This window comes from Gossypium hirsutum, chromosome A06, assembly GCF_007990345.1.
Source record: "Gossypium hirsutum isolate 1008001.06 chromosome A06, Gossypium_hirsutum_v2.1, whole genome shotgun sequence".
Taxonomy (NCBI): Eukaryota; Viridiplantae; Streptophyta; class Magnoliopsida; order Malvales; family Malvaceae; genus Gossypium; species Gossypium hirsutum.
Genome location: NC_053429.1, coordinates 56501301 through 56519900, shown reverse-complemented (window position 1 = coordinate 56519900; position 18600 = coordinate 56501301). Strand labels below are relative to the sequence as shown.

General features: G+C 31.8%; 3 protein-coding genes across 4 annotated transcripts; all 3 read left to right on the top strand.

The window, feature by feature from the left end:
• Positions 1–1607: 1607 nt before the first annotated feature.
• LOC107963192 (polyadenylate-binding protein 3) lies at positions 1608–5251 on the top strand. Its single transcript, XM_041115718.1, has 7 exons — positions 1608–2034; positions 2504–3279; positions 3419–3496; positions 3582–3671; positions 4034–4336; positions 4419–4643; positions 4800–5251. The coding sequence occupies exons 1-7, from the start codon at positions 1794–1796 to the stop codon at positions 5019–5021; spliced, it is 1935 nt and encodes a 644-aa protein (XP_040971652.1). The 5' UTR covers positions 1608–1793; the 3' UTR covers positions 5022–5251.
• Positions 5252–8498: 3247 nt separating this feature from the next.
• LOC107962314 (hypoxanthine-guanine phosphoribosyltransferase) lies at positions 8499–11221 on the top strand. The gene is made up of 3 exons (XM_016898654.2): positions 8499–9393; positions 10231–10395; positions 10921–11221. The coding sequence occupies exons 1-3, from the start codon at positions 9088–9090 to the stop codon at positions 11017–11019; spliced, it is 570 nt and encodes a 189-aa protein (XP_016754143.1). The 5' UTR covers positions 8499–9087; the 3' UTR covers positions 11020–11221.
• Positions 11222–11358: 137 nt separating this feature from the next.
• LOC107962313 (DEAD-box ATP-dependent RNA helicase 39) lies at positions 11359–18410 on the top strand. Of its 2 annotated transcripts, none has more exons than XM_016898652.2 (6): positions 11359–12861; positions 13369–13458; positions 13683–13871; positions 14036–14179; positions 14354–14449; positions 18119–18410. In XM_016898652.2, the coding sequence occupies exons 1-6, from the start codon at positions 12229–12231 to the stop codon at positions 18212–18214; spliced, it is 1248 nt and encodes a 415-aa protein (XP_016754141.1). In that variant the 5' UTR covers positions 11359–12228; the 3' UTR covers positions 18215–18410. The 2 variants fall into 2 exon arrangements, with proteins under 2 accessions (XP_016754141.1, XP_016754142.1); XM_016898653.2 differs by lacking the exon at positions 18119–18410 and adding an exon at positions 14911–15363.
• Positions 18411–18600: the final 190 nt, after the last annotated feature.

Genomic DNA, 18600 nt, shown 5'->3' with positions numbered 1-18600 from the left:
GCACAAAGCACAAGTAGAATTCCGATTTAGGATTTGTTATTATAAATATTACAAAAGGGCTTGGTTTTAAGAAAAATTGTAAACATTTGTTATATTTGATAACTATTTTTTTATTGATTTTTCCTATAGTTATTACACTAGTAACCAAACTTAGCATAAATAATAATACATTATAATTATTTTTAAATAATAATACATAAACAAAATAATTGGTTCTAAAACTAAATAATACATTAAAATTATTATTTTAAATAGTTTAATTTTAAAATAAATTATTTATTATTTTTACATTAAAATTATTATTATGGATATTAAATTTAACACTATAAATAATACTAATATTTTTTTAACAAATTGTAGGTCATAAAGTCAAACTGATGGAACAACTAGAGGTGAGCATGGGCTGGACCGGGATGGGTTTGGGTCAGGCTCGATTAAAAATTTAGACCCGTTTGCTAGGCCCGAGCTCGGCCTGAAAAATGGGTCTAAAATTTTGTCCAAGCCCAACTTGTATAAAAATGCTAAAACTCGAACCTGACCCGGCCCGCCCATATTAATTTTCATATGATTTAAAAATATATATAATATATCAAAATTACTAAAAACATCAAAATAAATATTTCCCAACAAATTGAAAATAAATTTTAAAAAAATATGTATACTTAAATAACACTAAGATAGATGCAACTTAACAAGCAAATGTCTCTAAAATAATAAAATAATAACAAATGTCTTTAAAATAATAACAAAATTAACAATAAAATAAGTTTTATACACTATCCAAATAATAACAACAAAATAGTAAAATGGTAACAAAATAGGGAGGAAATAACAAGAAAATAATATTAAAAACTCTTTTTTTTTCCTTTAGTGAATTTGGGCCGGGCCAGGTCTGGGCAAAAAATGCCTTACCTGAAGCCCAGCCTGTTTTTTAAATGGACATTATTTTTTTGTCCAAACTCTCTCTGATTTCGAGCGTACATTCAGGTCAGGCCGGGTGGCTCGACCCATGCTCACCTCTAGTAAAAATGATATCATCAACTTTTTACTTATATTATAGATTTATTATTTATTCCATGTTATAATATTACTTTTCAATTTTCTTTTTATTTTAATAATTTTAAGAAATAATCAATTTATAATATTACTTATCATCAACTTTTTAATTACATTATAAACTTATTAGTTATAATCAATTTAATATCATATTTATAATTTAAGGAATTCAAAGTACGATTATTGAATTTTAATAAAAATTTAAAATAATTGATTTAATAAATTTATATTTATACACATGATTATCCCATGTATTGTGGTAATATAAAAAAGTTATAGGAAGACGTGTATATTCCTTGTTCGGCCACGTCACAAACGACGGCTCTGGAACTCTCGCTCTTTTTGGCGCGGGTTTCTTTTTCTTCTGCGAGTAAGCTAAAAAAAAGGCTAAACAGGCAGCAACAACAAAACGACATAAAAAGTGTGGGCAAAAAAACGAACGACATAAAAAGACAAAAGCGGGGCCCCAAATTCCTTGAATGCCACGTCATTACCAGCACGTGCAAACGAACCGCTTCGTTCACTATATAGGAAGGCTCCGTCTCGCTTCTTCCTGTCTTTTCCCTTCCCTCTCTGCGCTCCTCCAAAATAATAAAACATTAATAACATTCCATTCATATTCATAATAATATATACTACGGGTCAAAACAAACCTAGTATTTATTAACTCTACTTTTGTTTTTAAAAATTTAGAGGAATTTTGGGCTTTCTGTTTGTTCGGAGAGAGAGAGACAGAGATGGCGACGGCCACGACGGCGGTTCCTGTGGCCTCCGCAACGGCAGGGGGCGCGGCGGTGGGAAGTGGTAATATGAATGTGTCGCTTTACGTGGTGGATCTGGAGGAGAACGTGGTGGAAGGGCAACTGTATGATCTGTTTGGCCAAGTTGGAACTGTTCTTTCCGTTAGAGTTTGTAGGGATCAGAATAAGCGATCTTCTCTAGGTTATGCTTACGTCAATTACAGCAATTACCAAGACGGTAATTTTCTTTTTTTTTTATAGAAATAGATGATCGTCTTTCTCTCTGTTGTTTTAAAATGATCCAAGTGATTACTATGCTTATTTGTTTTTGTTATATTTTATTCTTGATTAGAGGGTGGAAACTGGAAAGCATTGTTTGGTTGATTGTGCGATAATCAGACTGAACTTGGATATTGTTTTTACTTGTCAGTGTGATCATTGATAATTCATGAATATAAAAATGGGAAATTGTAGTTGATAATAAAAAAAATTATTTGGACATAATTTTTGCTAATGGGATGAAGATCAGTGATTGATTGTGATCATCGTGATTGTGTCTAGGATCAACACATACGAGTGTCTTGAAGTGGGGAAAAAGTTACTCTTTTTTTTTTTTTTGTATTTTACAAAGTTTTAGTGACCGATGACTGCTAATGTGAACCCTTAACTGCTTTGTCTTGACGACACACACTGTTTGTAAACTGCAGCTGCACATGCCAAGGAAATGTTTAACTTCACTCCCATTAATGGAAAACCTATGAGAATTATGTTTTCTCAACGCGATCCTATTATTCGTAGGACTGGATATGCCAATGTCTTTATCAAGAACCTGGACCCAGCTATTGATAACAAGGCATTGTATGACATTTTCGCTGCCTTCGGGAATGTACTTTCTTGCAAGGTTGCTACTGATAGAAATGGGCAAGCAAAAGGATTCGGCTATGTTCAGTTTGAAAATGATGAAGCCGCACAGAATGCAATCAAAAGGTTAAATGGTATGCTAATAAATGATAAACAAGTTTATGTTGGACGTCATGTTAGACGACAAGAACGGGTGCCAGCCAATGTGACGCCGAAGTTCACTAATGTTTATGTAAAAAATTTGTCGGAAACAACAAGTGATGAGGACCTTAAGAAAGTTTTTGGAACTTATGGTACCATCACCAGTGTTGTTGTCATGAAGGACCAGAATGGTAAGTCCAGATGTTTTGGTTTTGTGAACTTTCAGAGCCCAGATGCGGCTGCCGCTGCTGTCGAGAAGTTAAATGGGATGAAAAATGATGACAAGACGTGGTATGTGGGAAGGGCTCAAAGGAAAGCAGAAAGGGAAGCAGAGTTGAAAGCCAAATTTGAACAGGAAAGAACTAGTAGATATGAAAAACTACAAGCTGCAAATTTGTATCTGAAAAATCTGGATGACAGCATAGATACTGAAAAACTGAAGGAGTTATTTTCCGAGTTTGGAACAATTACCTCATGCAAGGTACGGCTTTATAATGGATAGGCTTGTACTTCCTTCACACTCTTTCCATTAAGTTTTTGTTTCTTATCTCTTTCCTTTTCTTTAATGTTTGATTACAATAATTCTTGAAATGCTTTTTGTCCCTTAATTATTGTTTAAGGTTATGCTTGATCCACAAGGAGTTAGTAAGGGCTCTGGTTTTGTTGCCTTTTCTACACCTGAAGAAGCTTCAAAAGCTGTAGGTTTTAATTGTTCAATGCCTGCTTGTTTTTATTTTAGGTCTTCTGCATTCATTAATCATTCTTTATTTTTACTTTCTACAGTTGAATGCAATGAATGGAAAGATGATTGGAAAGAAGCCTCTGTATGTTGCTGTCGCTCAACGCAAAGAAGAAAGAAAAGCTAGATTACAGGTGATTTAATCTAATGTTTCTATTTAGCATAGACCCTTGAGATGTTGTCTTTGTCTTGGCTTGCCTACTTGTAATTGGACAAGCTATCCAAATACACTAGGACATGTAAATGCCAAATGATCTTTAGCTTGTCAAACAAGCCGTTTATGGAGCAAATAGACGATTGAACTTTATGGTGTAGGTTTAGCATTTTTAACAGGATTTTCAGATATAAATCTATATGATGACATTGTTTCTAGCAGCATGTTTTTTGGATTAGCACCATCCTGGAATAAGAATCAGTTAGTTGAGGTTAAGTTCTTGTTCTTTGCATGGTAATTTATGTAGCCTTAATTGCCTCCATGAACAATTTTTGTTTCCAGTCGTATTTTGCTCAACTTCGTACACAAGGTGCCATGTCACCTTTGGCATCAGGGTTTCCTGGATATCATTCTGGTCCTCATAGGCTTGATCCTCAGCAGCTATATTATGGTCAAGGTAGTCCTGGTCTGTTACACCCTCAGCCTGCAGGATACGGTTACCAGCAGCAACTCATACCTGGAATCCGTCCTGGAGTCACTCCAAATTATATTATGCCATACAACCTCCAAAGACAACAAGGACAACCAGGTCAAAGGATGGGTGTTCGTCGAGGTGGAAACTCCCAACAAATGCTGCAGCAACAGGTAGCAGGCACTTTTCCCCATTGTAGCTCTTTTGCAAGGCTTAATAGTATAATACTATATTACAGAATTTCTTGTTCTTCAGGTGCTGCACCGTAATAACAATGAAGGTTTGGGATACATGGGTAATGCAAGAGATGGTGTGGATCAATCTACAGTTACCCAAAGCGTTGTAGGCCCTGTCCTGCCGTTACCATATGGTGTTTCAAGGATGCCAGTAAACTCTGTTGAAGTGCAACGACCTAACCCAGTGCACATATCGACACTCATATCTGCTTTAGCTTCTGCTTCCCCTAGAGAACGTAACAAGGCATGTAGTATCCTTTCTATTTATAATGATTGGTCTTGCTGTTATACTCGTCTTAACATCTATAATGGTTGGTCTGTTAAGGTGTGCTAACATGTAATTCATTTTCTTCTTTGATGATACTTTTTATTATATATATATATATACATACAAATGCAGATGTTGGGAGAACAACTTTATCCGCTGGTGCAGGGTTTTGAGCCTGAACATGCGAGAAAGGTGACTGGGATGTTGCTAGAGATGGACCAAACAGAGGTTCTCCATCTCATCGAGTCTCCAGATGCTTTGAAGGAGAAGGTGGAAGAGGCAATGGCTGTCCTTCGGGATTCTGCAGCTGGAGAATCTGATGCGAGTAAGGAGTTGGTCATTGGAACTGACTGAATGGAGTTCACCTATTATCGATAGGTAAATAAATATATTAGTTATAGGTGCAATGGTCTGTCATTTTTTAGAGGGCCCTAAAAGTCTTGACTTCATTGGGCTTTCTCCGGAACTAATTTTTTTAGGAATTTTTCTAGACTTTTGAGATGCTTTAAGATATCTGAGGCACAAAGACCACCATCATTTATTAGCTTGGTTCTAGTATTTATTTGATTTGGGATTCTCTAGAACGATTTTCCCTTTCTCTCGTTTATCCTTGGAGTTAGTGTGCATACACTAATTGACCTTGCTGGCTGTGTTGTGTGAATGCGTGTGCATGCTCATGCTACTATTTCTCTTCTGGTTAGCTTGACTGCCGTGGCATGGTCCAGTGGCGGAGCCACGATTTTTTTAAAAAGAAACATTTTATAAAAAGAAAAATAAATTATTTATATATAAATAATAATTTGTCCCCTCAAATTTAAAAATAAATTAATTTCTCCCCACCCACTAAATTTCAAATTTTCATTTTTTTAAATTTCTTTTAAAATTCATTTTTTTCTCTCAAATTTCTCTTTTTCTCTTATACTCTCTCTAGAAATTTTACAATATTGACAATCAATCTTTCAATATTTTCAAGTGAATCTCTTTAATTTGATAGCATTTTTTTTCTTTTCAATATTTCTTGATTTAATCTCCATAAAAAGTAAGAAAGGTGCCTTTCCTTTTGATAATTTAATTTTATACCAAATTAATTTTTATTGATTTAATGATGTTTAGATATTTATTTTATATGAAACCACTCATATTGTGATTATAACTATGCTTATACAAATCATTGAAGAAATTAGGATTAATTATCTTATAATTTTAAGGTTCTTAAATGTTGATTAGAGATTTACCATTTTTCTTATAAATTATTGTGAATCTTGTATTTACATTCATTTTGTGTTTGACATATTACATCCTCAATACACCAAAAAAACACTTTTAAGTGATTTTTATTTATTTATGTAAAGAACCTAAATACTTTAAATTGTGAATTTCTTTCGACATAAAATTTTCATTTTTCAAAATAATGTAAAATTTGTGGTTAAGTTTGACTAAAAACAAAATTTTGACAGTGAATGAAAATTTATGCACTTAACTTCTAGATTTATTTAGGCATTTTAAAAAAGTTTTATAATAGTTTTATATTTAGTTATCGAATGCTAATATTAAACACTAATTTATAATATTTTAGTCATTTTAAAATTTCAATTTTTGACTTTAGAATTAACTCTTTTTTTTCTCCGTCGTCGTTGTCTTTACTAAAGTCACATTCTTCATTGCATTTGAGAAGCCAAAAGTAGATTTTCACCACATGAGCAATGAAAGACATCTAGTTTTTGGGGTCAAAATTGGGGTGAAAAAGTGTCTTTTTCTTTATTAAAGTCTCATTCTTCATTGCATTTGAGAAGCCAAAAGTGGATTTTCACTGCAAGGGCAATGAAGGACATCTGGCTTTTGGGGTCAAAATTGTGATGAAAAAGTTTTTTTTTCATTCAAGTGTAAAAGTTATGATTTAGGTGTTTTTGACTTTTGGGTTTGGAAACAAAAATCATTAAAATACTCTTATTTATATTAATTATTTAAAAATCTAAAAAAATATTAGATTAATTTATAATTTATGTATCATTATATCAAATTATTTAAATATCATTTATCATTATATTAAATAATATAAATATAATTTATTTATTATATTTAAGTTTTTAAAAATTTTATGTATCACTAATTTTACAAATAATTTTTTATTAATTACTTAAAAAAATTAAATTTTATAGTTCATGTATTATTATATTAAATTATTTAAATATTATATAACTTAAGTAATTTTTAACTTTCCACAATCATGTCCAAAAAAGTTATTTTAATCTTCAATCATAACTTTTGACAGTAATGAAAAATACTAAAAATTAATAAATCAATTTTTTTTACAAAACATTTCTACCACATTTTTTAAATATACTTTTTCTACAAATCACTTCTCAACCAAAACAGTAATGGAAAAGTAACCCTAAGTCTGATAAGATAACAAGCATGGGTAGCAGCAGCAAGGTTTTGTTTCCAATACGATTACTAGATAAGCCCTCTAATTATACATTATCTTCATTGCTTATCATGTCATAACGCTTTACTCTTAATTACACGTTGTTATCCTTGCTTTATCATATGCTGTGAAATGAGCATGCACCTAATTTGATGCTATTTCCCTTTGGCCCTTATGAAGTTTATGATCACCAATCTCATCATCTTACGTATTAGCAAAGTAGTAGAATGAAGGCTGCTGCATTTTGGTAGTACAGTAGAAGAATCAATCATTGGCTTTAATGCGTGAACGTTGAAAGACTTGGCGGGTTTTCACCCATCTACTTGTCGCTTCACCTGCATAAATGTAGCGCCACCCCAGGGGCGGAGCCATGTAGATGCCCGGGGCAATTGGCACCCAAAGTTTAAATTTTTTTTAATTTAATTCATTGTAAATATATTATGGCTCCTTCAAAAATATAAATAGGTCTATTAAGGTTTAAGATTTTTGTAATTTTCCCCTTTATATATATTATAGCCCTCTTAAAAATGTAAGTAGACCATTCCAATATTTTATAGTATTAAAAATAAAAGTAGACCCCTCCTAAAAATCAATTATTATATAATACGTCTAATTTTTACTTGACCCCTCAAGATTAACATCTTGACTTAGTCATTAGACCATTTTATCCGATTTTTATACCTTTCACCTCGAATTCGATTTTATTTAAAATTTTAATATATATCCTCCAACTTTGATTAATTTCTTATCTAATTATATACATATACTAATTCATAAACAAAAAATGAGCTTTGTTGGCATTGTTCTTTGGACGATATTTAACTGTGAGGTGGATATATAAATTCGAAATTGAAAGTTAATAAATGAAATATGAAAAAAGTATTGGTTTTGATATTTTATTATACAATTGAAATCGAAGGTGGCAAAACCAAAACTTTTGTTTCATTCGCCACTAGGCTTGAAATTCTATCTCCATATAATTATACGAAGATTTCATTGATTTTTATAGTGCAAACACTGTAGATTTAGAACAATTTAAAAATAAAATAGTTTTAAAATAAATTATTCTACAAAAGCAATTTGTATAAATATACATGAGTATGAGCCACAACATTATGGTTCAGAAACAAGTAATTTGTATGAATATTCATAAATGCTTTGTGCCACAGAATTATGGTTTAAAAAGAAGTAATTGTAATATATAATGTGGACATCACTTAATATCTAAACTAAAAAATTAATAGAAATGAATTTTGCATAATAAAAAATATTTTTTTTCCTAAACACATGCATGCTCCACTTTTCAACGCTCCAGATTCTCTTAATTTTCTCGTAAATTCAATACTCACCCTTTGATCCTCTCTCTCTCTCTTTCAAGTTCAACACTTCTGAACTGGTTTGGTTTTGTAAAAATGAAGGAAGAGTGGTTCTTTTTTCCTATTTTTATGTTTTTTTTTAATTTATGATTTTTCTCTATTTGTTTGTAATTATTAAACTTAGATTCAGATGACAGTTTTTTACACTTATAGAAGTTAAAGCTTCTTCCAGATCTATGAAAAAAATTCCCGCTGATTTTCTTCCATTGTTTTCTTTGCTCAAAAACTGCAAGGGTTTTTGAAGACCATGTGTTGGATTTCATTACATCCCACAAAGATGAAAGACGTGTTTAGTTTGCAAATCAAAGGGTTTTCATTGGCAACTGTTATTCCATCACTCCACAGAGGTTAATAGGCAGATTCCCCAAAGAGAAGCCAGCCGCATTTTGCTCACTAAAATTTGGTGCCACATCGATGAGTAGAAGATGTTTTAAAAAGTTGGAGGGAATGACTTTATTATCGTATAGAAAAAGTGTTAATTGTATTTTGGTCAATAAAAAGGGTTGACGATATAAAAACCACATGAAGTTAACCCTAGGCAATATAATAAAAATAGCATTTCAAGGAAAACAAAAAAGCCGCAGTTGCCTCTGGTGAACAACCATCACTGTTTGAAACCATGTCCATGTCTCTGGACTCTCATATAGAGAAGGTTCTTTGGACCCAAGATCAGATTCTGGACCGAGTAGCCCAGATCGCTTCTCAAATTACCCTTGATTTTAAAGCTGCTCCCGACCCTCCCCTCTTTGTAGGAGTCGCCACCGGTGCTTTCTTGTTCTTGGCTGATCTTGTCAAGAAAGTTCAGCTCCCTCTCTCCGTTGACTTGGTTCGAGCTCAATCTTATGGCTCCGGTACTCTCTCTAATGGAGCTCCTTCCATTTCCCTTGATTTGAAGCTCGATGTGAAGGGAAAACACGTCATTCTCGTAATCCCCCATTACCCTTTCTCTTATTTTATTTTCTTTTTCACTTTGATAGTTGGAACTTTTTTCTATGCTTTTGAAAGAAATGTAATGTAGTGTTGTTCAATTATTGATTTGCAGCTTTTTATTTATTTTCCAAATGAAAAAGGAAAATGGGTGTTTGAAGAATTGACAATTCAATGTTTTATTTTTATACCAAATCATTTTGGAAATAATTATATTGTGGGTTGATATCGTAATTTGATTGTTTATTACTTTGCTTTCTACGAATGTTTATGAAATTTATAATAATAAAAAGGAACAATGGTAAACCATTTGGTTGATATTCTTGCAATTTGCCTTTTCTTCTTATTCATAAAATGCATAAGAAGTGGGTTTATATGATTAGGTTCTCCAAATAGTATTATTGAAGAACTAAAAGTTTGGAAGGGTATTATTTGTAGCAAAAAGACTACAGGTTTTGAATTGATATAAACTATATTCAACTTGGTTTTGCATCTTAGCCATTTGATTAAGTTTAGTATATTGTTATGCATTTTAGCAACTTTTGGAGAAGTAAAAACTAAATAACTAAAAGGGGTGTGAAAAAAAAAGAGAAGACACCTCCAAAATAAAATGATATGATCATCAAAGCATCAATCATTTTATTGCAATCAGTTGAGTCCTAAAACATTTTTTCTCATCCATTTGAGTCCCCAAAAAACCTTGACGTGTGTATAGCTGCAATTAAAGCTCCCTATTGGTAGCTAGATGACCTTAAAGATTGTTCTAATAAGATTATTAGCATTAACATTTAGAACCAAGTTCACTAATAGATTAGTCCATTTTATATTGTCTTAGGTTGAAGATATTGTAGATACAGGATGCACTTTATCCTGTCTAATCGAACACTTGGAAGCAAAAGGAGTGTCCTCTGTATCAATTTGTGCTTTTCTTGATAAACCTACGAGACGGAAGGTCCATATCAAGCTAGTTGGTGATGGAAAGTTCTACAAGGGATTTGAGGTAAAAATCTATAGCCAAACTTTTTATGCACATATGTTGTGATTTTGATTATTGTTGTATCTTATTAATTGCTTTTCAAAGAATACACTTTTTTTTTTTCAGAATCTATGATCATTTATAGAAAGAATTATTGCTTGTCTTTTTCCAAGTACTATTGAAAGAAACCTCATTGTAGATTAATATTTTGGAGCTTCTGCTAGATATGTTGCATTTTAACCATCATGCTTTCAAATTTTTTTACTGGTAAAAAGTACTACTTGTTAGCTTTGAATAATAGGTACAACATTACTCATGTTGATTGTATCACATTGCAAAACTTTCTCAGGCACTTGGTTTGAAATTCCCATTTGTTTTATTGATGGTTTATATCTAAATACCTTTGGTTATATGGTCAATCTGCCAGTATGCTCAAGGGGTTTTCTCTTTAGCATTGGCAAAATGCATGGTTTCCTAAATATTAATTTGTGCATTGTTGCATTTTTTCTTTTATAATATTTTCTGTTTTGATATTATGTTTTTTTGCAGTGTCCGGATTATTTTGTTGTAGGTTATGGAATGGACTTTGCAGAACTATATAGGAACTTGCCTTATATTGGTGTCTTGAAGTCCGAATTCTACAAGTGATTTGATTTATCCCTGGCAGTTTTAGTAAGGTATATTTCAGGTCTTAGGATTCAAGAAGCAACCCTGAAAATTGTTTGAATTTTTTAGCATTGTGATTAATTTGGATTTTAGATTTGGCTTTTGGCATTACTTGCTTTAGAAGACAGATATTTTAATCAAAAGGAAATAAAAAAACAAAAGGCAGTGGTGATTCATAAGGGAATTCCCGTTCTTATTGGCAAACATGGCAGTGGAAATGTTCAATGCAGTTGTTGATAAATCTGTCAAATAAATAATAATAATTATAATAATAAATAAAAGGTAGAGAAAGGTCCCATTGTCTTGGCAAGGTGCAGGTGCATTTGGTTGCATAGAAGGTACCGGGCATGGATTATGTTGCTCTGACTTTTAAAGTATTTTATTATATTGTTCACTGACGCATAATTATGGACATATGATTTTGAGAGATCTTTTAAATAATTTGAAAACGTAGAAAATTAGATTATGTTGGTGTTTGACACATATTTGTTGTACGAGGATGAAAGGAAAGAGAGCATAAATGTAGAGAATGAATGAGGCCAAGCATGAAGTAAAGGTAGCATCAAGCAAATGGAAATTCCCTGCTGCTCTAAAGTGCTAAGAAATATGGGGGAAAGTCTTTTAAGCTTTCGTCCATTTGCAAAGTTACTTGGCCTTTCCTATATATCAGAAGGCCATTATCTCATCTCTTATTTTAAAATATTCTTTTATACTCATGATTGTGACCCGTGTTTATAAAATTTTATAAAAATATTTAAAAACTTTTTAAAATTATAAAAAAAGAATATATAAAATTAAATTTCAAAAATTATATGCTTTACAAAATTGAAGTATCAAGATAATATGATAAAAAGTATAATGATATGATTAGCTTTTAATATTGACATTTTTTTTCAATTTGATATCAATCTTTTAAAAAGAGTCAAATTGTTATTTCTTTAATAAAAAGATTAACTAAAATGTTAATTATTTAAATATGATATGATAGCTTGTACACAACTTAGATGTATTTTATTTTGATTTTTTATATAATTTTTAATTTTTAATTTTAAATTATTTATTGACTTGATAAATTGTATCAGGTGAGTCACTATTATTAAAAAATTAATATTTTAATCTAACAATTCTTTAAAAAAATATTTATCTATTTTTGAAAATTTAACAACAGAATTTAACTAAAATTGACTTATTATGTCCAAAAGAGAAATAAATAACAAGGCGAGAAGGGCACAAATACAGCTACGAACCCTTAAACAAGTAACATTTGAAAAGCAGAAACGCCAACAAAATATACAGCAGAAGACCATGAAAAGAAGCAGCAAATCACTTGCCGACCTCTGCAACCTTGTTGTCTCCTCTAAACTTATTTCTTCAACTAATCCATTAAACCCCATCAAGCCTTTTCCATTAATTAGGCCTCTATCTTCCTCCAACACTAAGCCTACTATTAAAGCAGCAAAACTACATCCTTCTTCACCAAAATCCCATAGAGACTCCCTCATTCTTGAAAAGTTCCAACAAAGAAAGCTCAAAGGCAACTCCGTCTCCAAACCTACCTCTACTGTTGTTGAAAAGGAAAGAGAAAGGGATGACGTTGATTCTGAGAATGACAAGAACAAATGTGGTGCTACGAAATTTGTTTCTAGTTTCCAAGAACTGGGGTTGGAAGCTGACATAATTGGGGCTTTGAGTGAGATGGGAATATGGATACCTTCTGAAATTCAGTGTGTTGGGATCCCAGCTTTGTTGGATGGGAAAAGCGTCGTCTTAAGCTCTGAATCTGGATCTGGAAGGACTTTGGCTTTCTTGTTACCCCTCATACAGGTAAACCTTTATTTATTTATTTATTATCGCTAACATGGTAACCTTATACTTGTCATTTTGATCCTTAATTTTCTCTTTGGAAGCTGTACTTTGCAACCGAAGTAACCTAAGTAAATATGTAAGCATATAGAATCTAAATTTATATCTAGTGCTTCGACATTAAAGTTCAAACAAGTGGTCGTCCAAGACTGTAACTCCATACTCTTTCTTTATAATTGATTTATGTTGGTCAGCAACTTCTTTTGAAGATTGTGATACTGGTATATATCTATTCTACACTGCTATGAATCATTAATTTCCTTTTGTTGAATTCATGAAATGAAGTCAATCAGTATTCTTGTATCCCTCGAAAAATTTAGGAATTAATAATTATTCCAGTTCAACAAATTAATTCCAATTATCATATAACTTTTCTTTGATATTCATAGTAAAATGTTTCTAGTTATGTAATAGCAGCCAAATGTTTGCAATAAAGGTTGAACAAATTACTGACATTGAGTTGAACAGCTGCTTAGACGGGACGAGGAGTTGCTCAGCGTGAAGCCAAAGCATCCTCGAGCTATTGTTTTGTGCTCTTCGGAGGAACAATGCGACAAGGTTCTTTGTTACCACTTCTTGGACATATATCTTTAGTTCTTTGAGGGGTTCTTTTTTGTACTTTTAATTAAGATGCCACTATGTTGATAAGTCCATTGTTAAAGTTATTTATGTATCTGTTTTGTTGTTTTTTTATACCTGTGTGAGGAACCTCACAGTTAGATTTGCAAATTCCATAGTTCTCATCAGTGCAAGTTTGTGATTAAATCAAGATCATCATGCAGGATTTTCAAACAGCAAGATTCATCAGCCATCATGCTAAGTTGAATTCTACTTCAGAATATGGTTACGGCAAGTCAAGAATCTCGGAGAATTTGGCAAATGACTCAATAGGCATGCTTGTTGCTACTCCGAGTGAAACTATTCAGTACATTGAGGAGGGAAGTGTTGTTCCAGATGACATCAAATACTTGGTATCCCAACATTTTGACTTTTAACTACATAATTTACACAACAATGTTTTAGAATGCTGCAATTTATATATTAGAGTTCTGGCTTCTGGAGGTACTAGGATACTCTGTTTCTTAATGATATCCAATATCTTGCATATTTAGTGACAGCAAAAATCCCTAAACAGGTATTGGATGAAATGGATGCCATGTTCGATCATGGCTTTGGTTCCGAAATTCACAAGATCCTCAACCAATTAAAGAATCAACAACTATCAAAAACCAAAGACCTTGGACTTCAAACTGTTTTAGTCACTTCAACAATAACAAAGGTAAGACAATTATCTGCTCAATGTTCTACATTATTATCATCTTAGTGAACCGATAATTAATTTGCAAGGCTTTAGACCATGCATTAAAGTTCCAAATAATCTGTACAGTGAACTGCATCTCTGTTCTGAATAATTTATATATTGTAGTATTTTTCCCTTTGTCAAAAATAATAGATGTTGGGGAAAAAGTTATACCCTCTTATGGAGCATCTTGAACAAAATAATGCTGGAAAAGTGGCTGCGATGTTGCTGGATATGGATCGACAAGAGGTATTTGACCTCACTGAGTCTTTGGATGCTTTGAAGATAAAAATTGCTGAAACAATGAATTCGTTTCATTCTTCTTGATTGTCAATCCTTGCCATGCTTTGAGGGGACCGAGCTTTTTCTGTATGCATAGCTATTGTATCTTTAATTGGTCTTCACGAGTTGTTTTGAATCGTTACATTTTGTACTTGAAAATTTTGATCCTTTTATAGGGAAAATAGTAGGCCAATTTGATGTGTTGCCATATTTTAGGTCTCTTTGTCGAGGTGGAGTGCATAGGTAAAGTGTCTTGCATCTTGTCCACGGTCCGCACCAGCCTAAGATATTGTTTGTTTTGATATAATGAGTCTCCTAGGTTAAACACTTGTGTCTGTTGTTGAACTTTTGTACATATACAATGTGGAATTTGGGATCCTTTTGGGTTAGTTCTAATGAGTGTTCATGGTCTGATCTCCAATATCAAGGATGATATTTGTAGTTTTGGGCCTCAACTTGGGGCAATTCTCAATGTTATTTGAACCGGATTGGATCAGTCAGCATAACTGGGAACAGACCGTAGTACCAATCCGGAGAAGGGTTAGAATGGTTGATTTGTGAACCGCTTGGAACTGTTGAAGTACCTTATCCAACACTTTTGTCCGACCACCAAATACGTAGGAAAACATAGAATAATTTGCTCATATGCATGTTCACACCGGAATTTGAGTAGCTCAACAGTTATGTCTTTCTTCTATTCTAATTGCGTTTAAAAGAAAAAAATGAAGTTGAAACCTACTGCCTGTTTGTCTACTAATTATTTTGCTGTTTTGTTATTTAAATATTCTTTTGTAAATGATGGAACTTCACCCTGTTAACTACAAAACTAAATTCATATTTTTGTTTGCTGATAATGAATTTGTACACGCAAGTGCTATGTGGATTAAGTTTAAGGCATAAGTTACAATCCTTCTCCAACGAGATTAGGTTTTTTTTTTTTAAAGTTAACCAATACAATTATTACATTAAACTACTGAAGTTCAACGGGTTCTCTTTCTGCGAACAATTGTAGAACCCTCATTCTTGTTGAAAGCTAATTTAGCGACATGATCAGTTTCTATTTTCTCTTCTCTCCGAGCATGTATCATTTTTCGTTAGATCATTTTCAACAAAAATTGCTAAATACGTCTAATAGGTGTTGAATTGAACGTCCTTGAGAAAGCAACTTGGATGGGCTGAATAACCTCCACGCTATCTGTCTAAATTGATATTTTGTTTCAATTTTTGTTATGAGTTACCATCAAGCCATCTAAAATATCCCATTACTTAGCATTGAATGCAGAACAAAGTCTCAAACTCCTATTAAACTCAAGAACCCATTGCTCATGCTAATCCCTCAACACCCCTCAGTAGCGGCTTCCCCCGAATCATTTATTTATTTTTATTTACTTTAGATCAATAAAAGAATATCTAAAAACTCATAAAAAGAAATAAAGCGCCAATTTAAGAGACATGGATTGGAATTATGTCGCTTTTCTCTCTTTGCTTTTATAAGTTTTTATTTTTATTTTTTAGCTTATTTCAATCTCTAACATTATCATATCTTTGTTGTTGGGATATCTATCTAATCATATGTTATCACGTGTCATATTAGGGCATTATAGTGACATCATCATCTAAAAAATCTTATAAAATCTTTAAAAAATTTATTTAAAAAGTATTAAAATTATAAATACTTGCAAAAATTATAAAATTATAAAAAAATACAAAAAATATAAAAATATATAAAACATTTATTAAAAAATTGGAAATTTTAATATTTTTATAATTATATAAATCATATTTACTAAAGCTAGGTGATAATTTTAAAAAAATCAATTACTTAAATAATAAAAATTAATGTTTTGTAATTAAATAATAATTTTAATAATAACTTTAATTATTTCAAATATTTTTTACTCAAGACATTATTTATCCTGTAACAGCCCGTTTTTAGTGGTGTTGGAAACAGTGATTTCGGGATCACAATTCTAATGAGTGAATTATTATTTTATTATTTATTTAATGTCTACGGGATTATATTAAGGACAAAAGTTTCATTAAGAAATTTTGATGTTTAAATAGTTAATTAGGTAAAAAGGACTAAATCGTAAAATGTATAAAAGTTGATCTCTCTTAGTTAAAAGGGTTAAATGGTTATGGAAAGGTAAATTAATGGACTTGAGTGATAATTATACCATTAAAGGAGTTAGTGGACAAATATGGATAAGGTTAACTTGAAAATTTTTATTATTAATTGGGGTAAAATGGTAAATTAAACTTAAAATAAACTAAGTAAAGGTTATCATCTTTGCCATTTCCTTCTTTATTGGCTGAATTTACCATTGTTGAAGGTGGCAAAGCTTTGGTTTGAATTTCTTCTTGCATGGTATAATTTTGTGCCCCGTTTGTAATGATTTTTATGTTTTTAAGTTCGTTTTAGCTTAATCTAGCTAGTTCGGGGGTTAATTTGTAAAATGTTAAAGATTGAGGGACTTTCCATGAATGATTTTGATGTGTTTGTGATGTTAATTGATGGATTATTAATCTTGGTTGTAAAAAAAACATGTTTTGTTAAGTGATTTTGATGAAATTGGATTTAGGAATTTATTTGAGAAAATAGTAAAATTTCATGGTAAAATTATGAAATAATGATTTAAGTGGGTTGGTTTGAGTCCCTATGAAATTCAGGTAGCTAGTATGGAGGATTAAAATGGTTAAATTTCAAATTATGAGCTTAAGAACTAAATTGTGAAAAGTTAAAATGTTAGGGGTAATTTTGTAATTTTACATAAATATGAATTATGGATTAAATTGAATACTAGAAGTACTTAATTGAATAAAATTATTTGTTTAGATCAAGATAAACCACAATCAGACTTAAATCGAGGAAAGATTAAAGCTTCAGATTAGTTTTTAATTTTACTTCTATGACCAAAGTTATCGAGGGAAGTTCATATGAATTATAATCGTATTAATATTAGTTAAATTTGACTATCTATTATATTGTGTTAGTTATGAATGAATTTGAATATAAATGTATCAATGCTATGAATAATTGACAGATAATGAAACCCGTTTGAACCTTAAGGATTCTAGGATTTGAATGACATGTCATTAGGGATTTCATGTTTCGGGTCTAGTCTTAAATGTCCTACCAATGGCTGAGGTCCTGCATTTGTTGCAGATTCTCCATAGCTCGTGTGAGCAAATCATGTAGCTTACATTTTGATCTACGGCTCGTGTGAGCAGGCCCATTTCACAGCTCGTGTGAGTATTATTGAAAAGGAAATGTTACAATCATATGGAAAGACACTCTATGTGTGAGTATTCCCAAATATCTGATGCAATTCTAGATGGTTCAACAAGTAAGAAAATGAAATGAAACTGTAAGTTTGCAAATGAAACGGTTCATGATAATATGAAAAAGTTGATGAATCAAATGATGTATATGTGAAAGTTACCTATTATATGATTGAATATATTTGTATCATGGATAAGCATACTAACATGTGAGTTTGATGGTGCTTGTATGGCTTATGCTAAGCTTAAGGTCTTGGTTATGATATTGTCCTTATTCTATAAATTGTGCTAATGAAATAGTAAGTTATGTTTAAGTTTATACGAGCTTACTATGCACTTGTTCTTGTTTTATAGATTATTGGAAGCTCGATCGATTGGAAGCTCGTCGGAGACCTATCACATTATCCAGTAACCATTTTGGTAGTTTTTGAGTATTTTAGCCAAGGTTAATAATGGCATGTATAGGATCTTTGTAATGGATGTTTTGGCATATTTATGCTTTTCAAGTTATTTTTTGATTGATGAATTTTAATGCTTTACCAAGTTGTATCATTTTGGCCTTTCTTAAATACTTGTATATAAGGCTCTTTTGGTATGTGATGGTTTGGGAATGTTTATTTGTGGTATCATGTAGTAGTTAAAGGAACTAAGTTGTGTGCTTGAGATATGTTCAAATTGCTTTAGTTTGATCCATAATGTTTTGATACAATTGTGGTGCCTTTGAATGACATATTGGTTAGATGAATTAGGATGTTTGAAATGACATGTTTGTGTGTGTTTGAATGGTGTTTAAATCCCTTGAATGTGTGCCCAAATGGAATGGTTGGTTAGATATG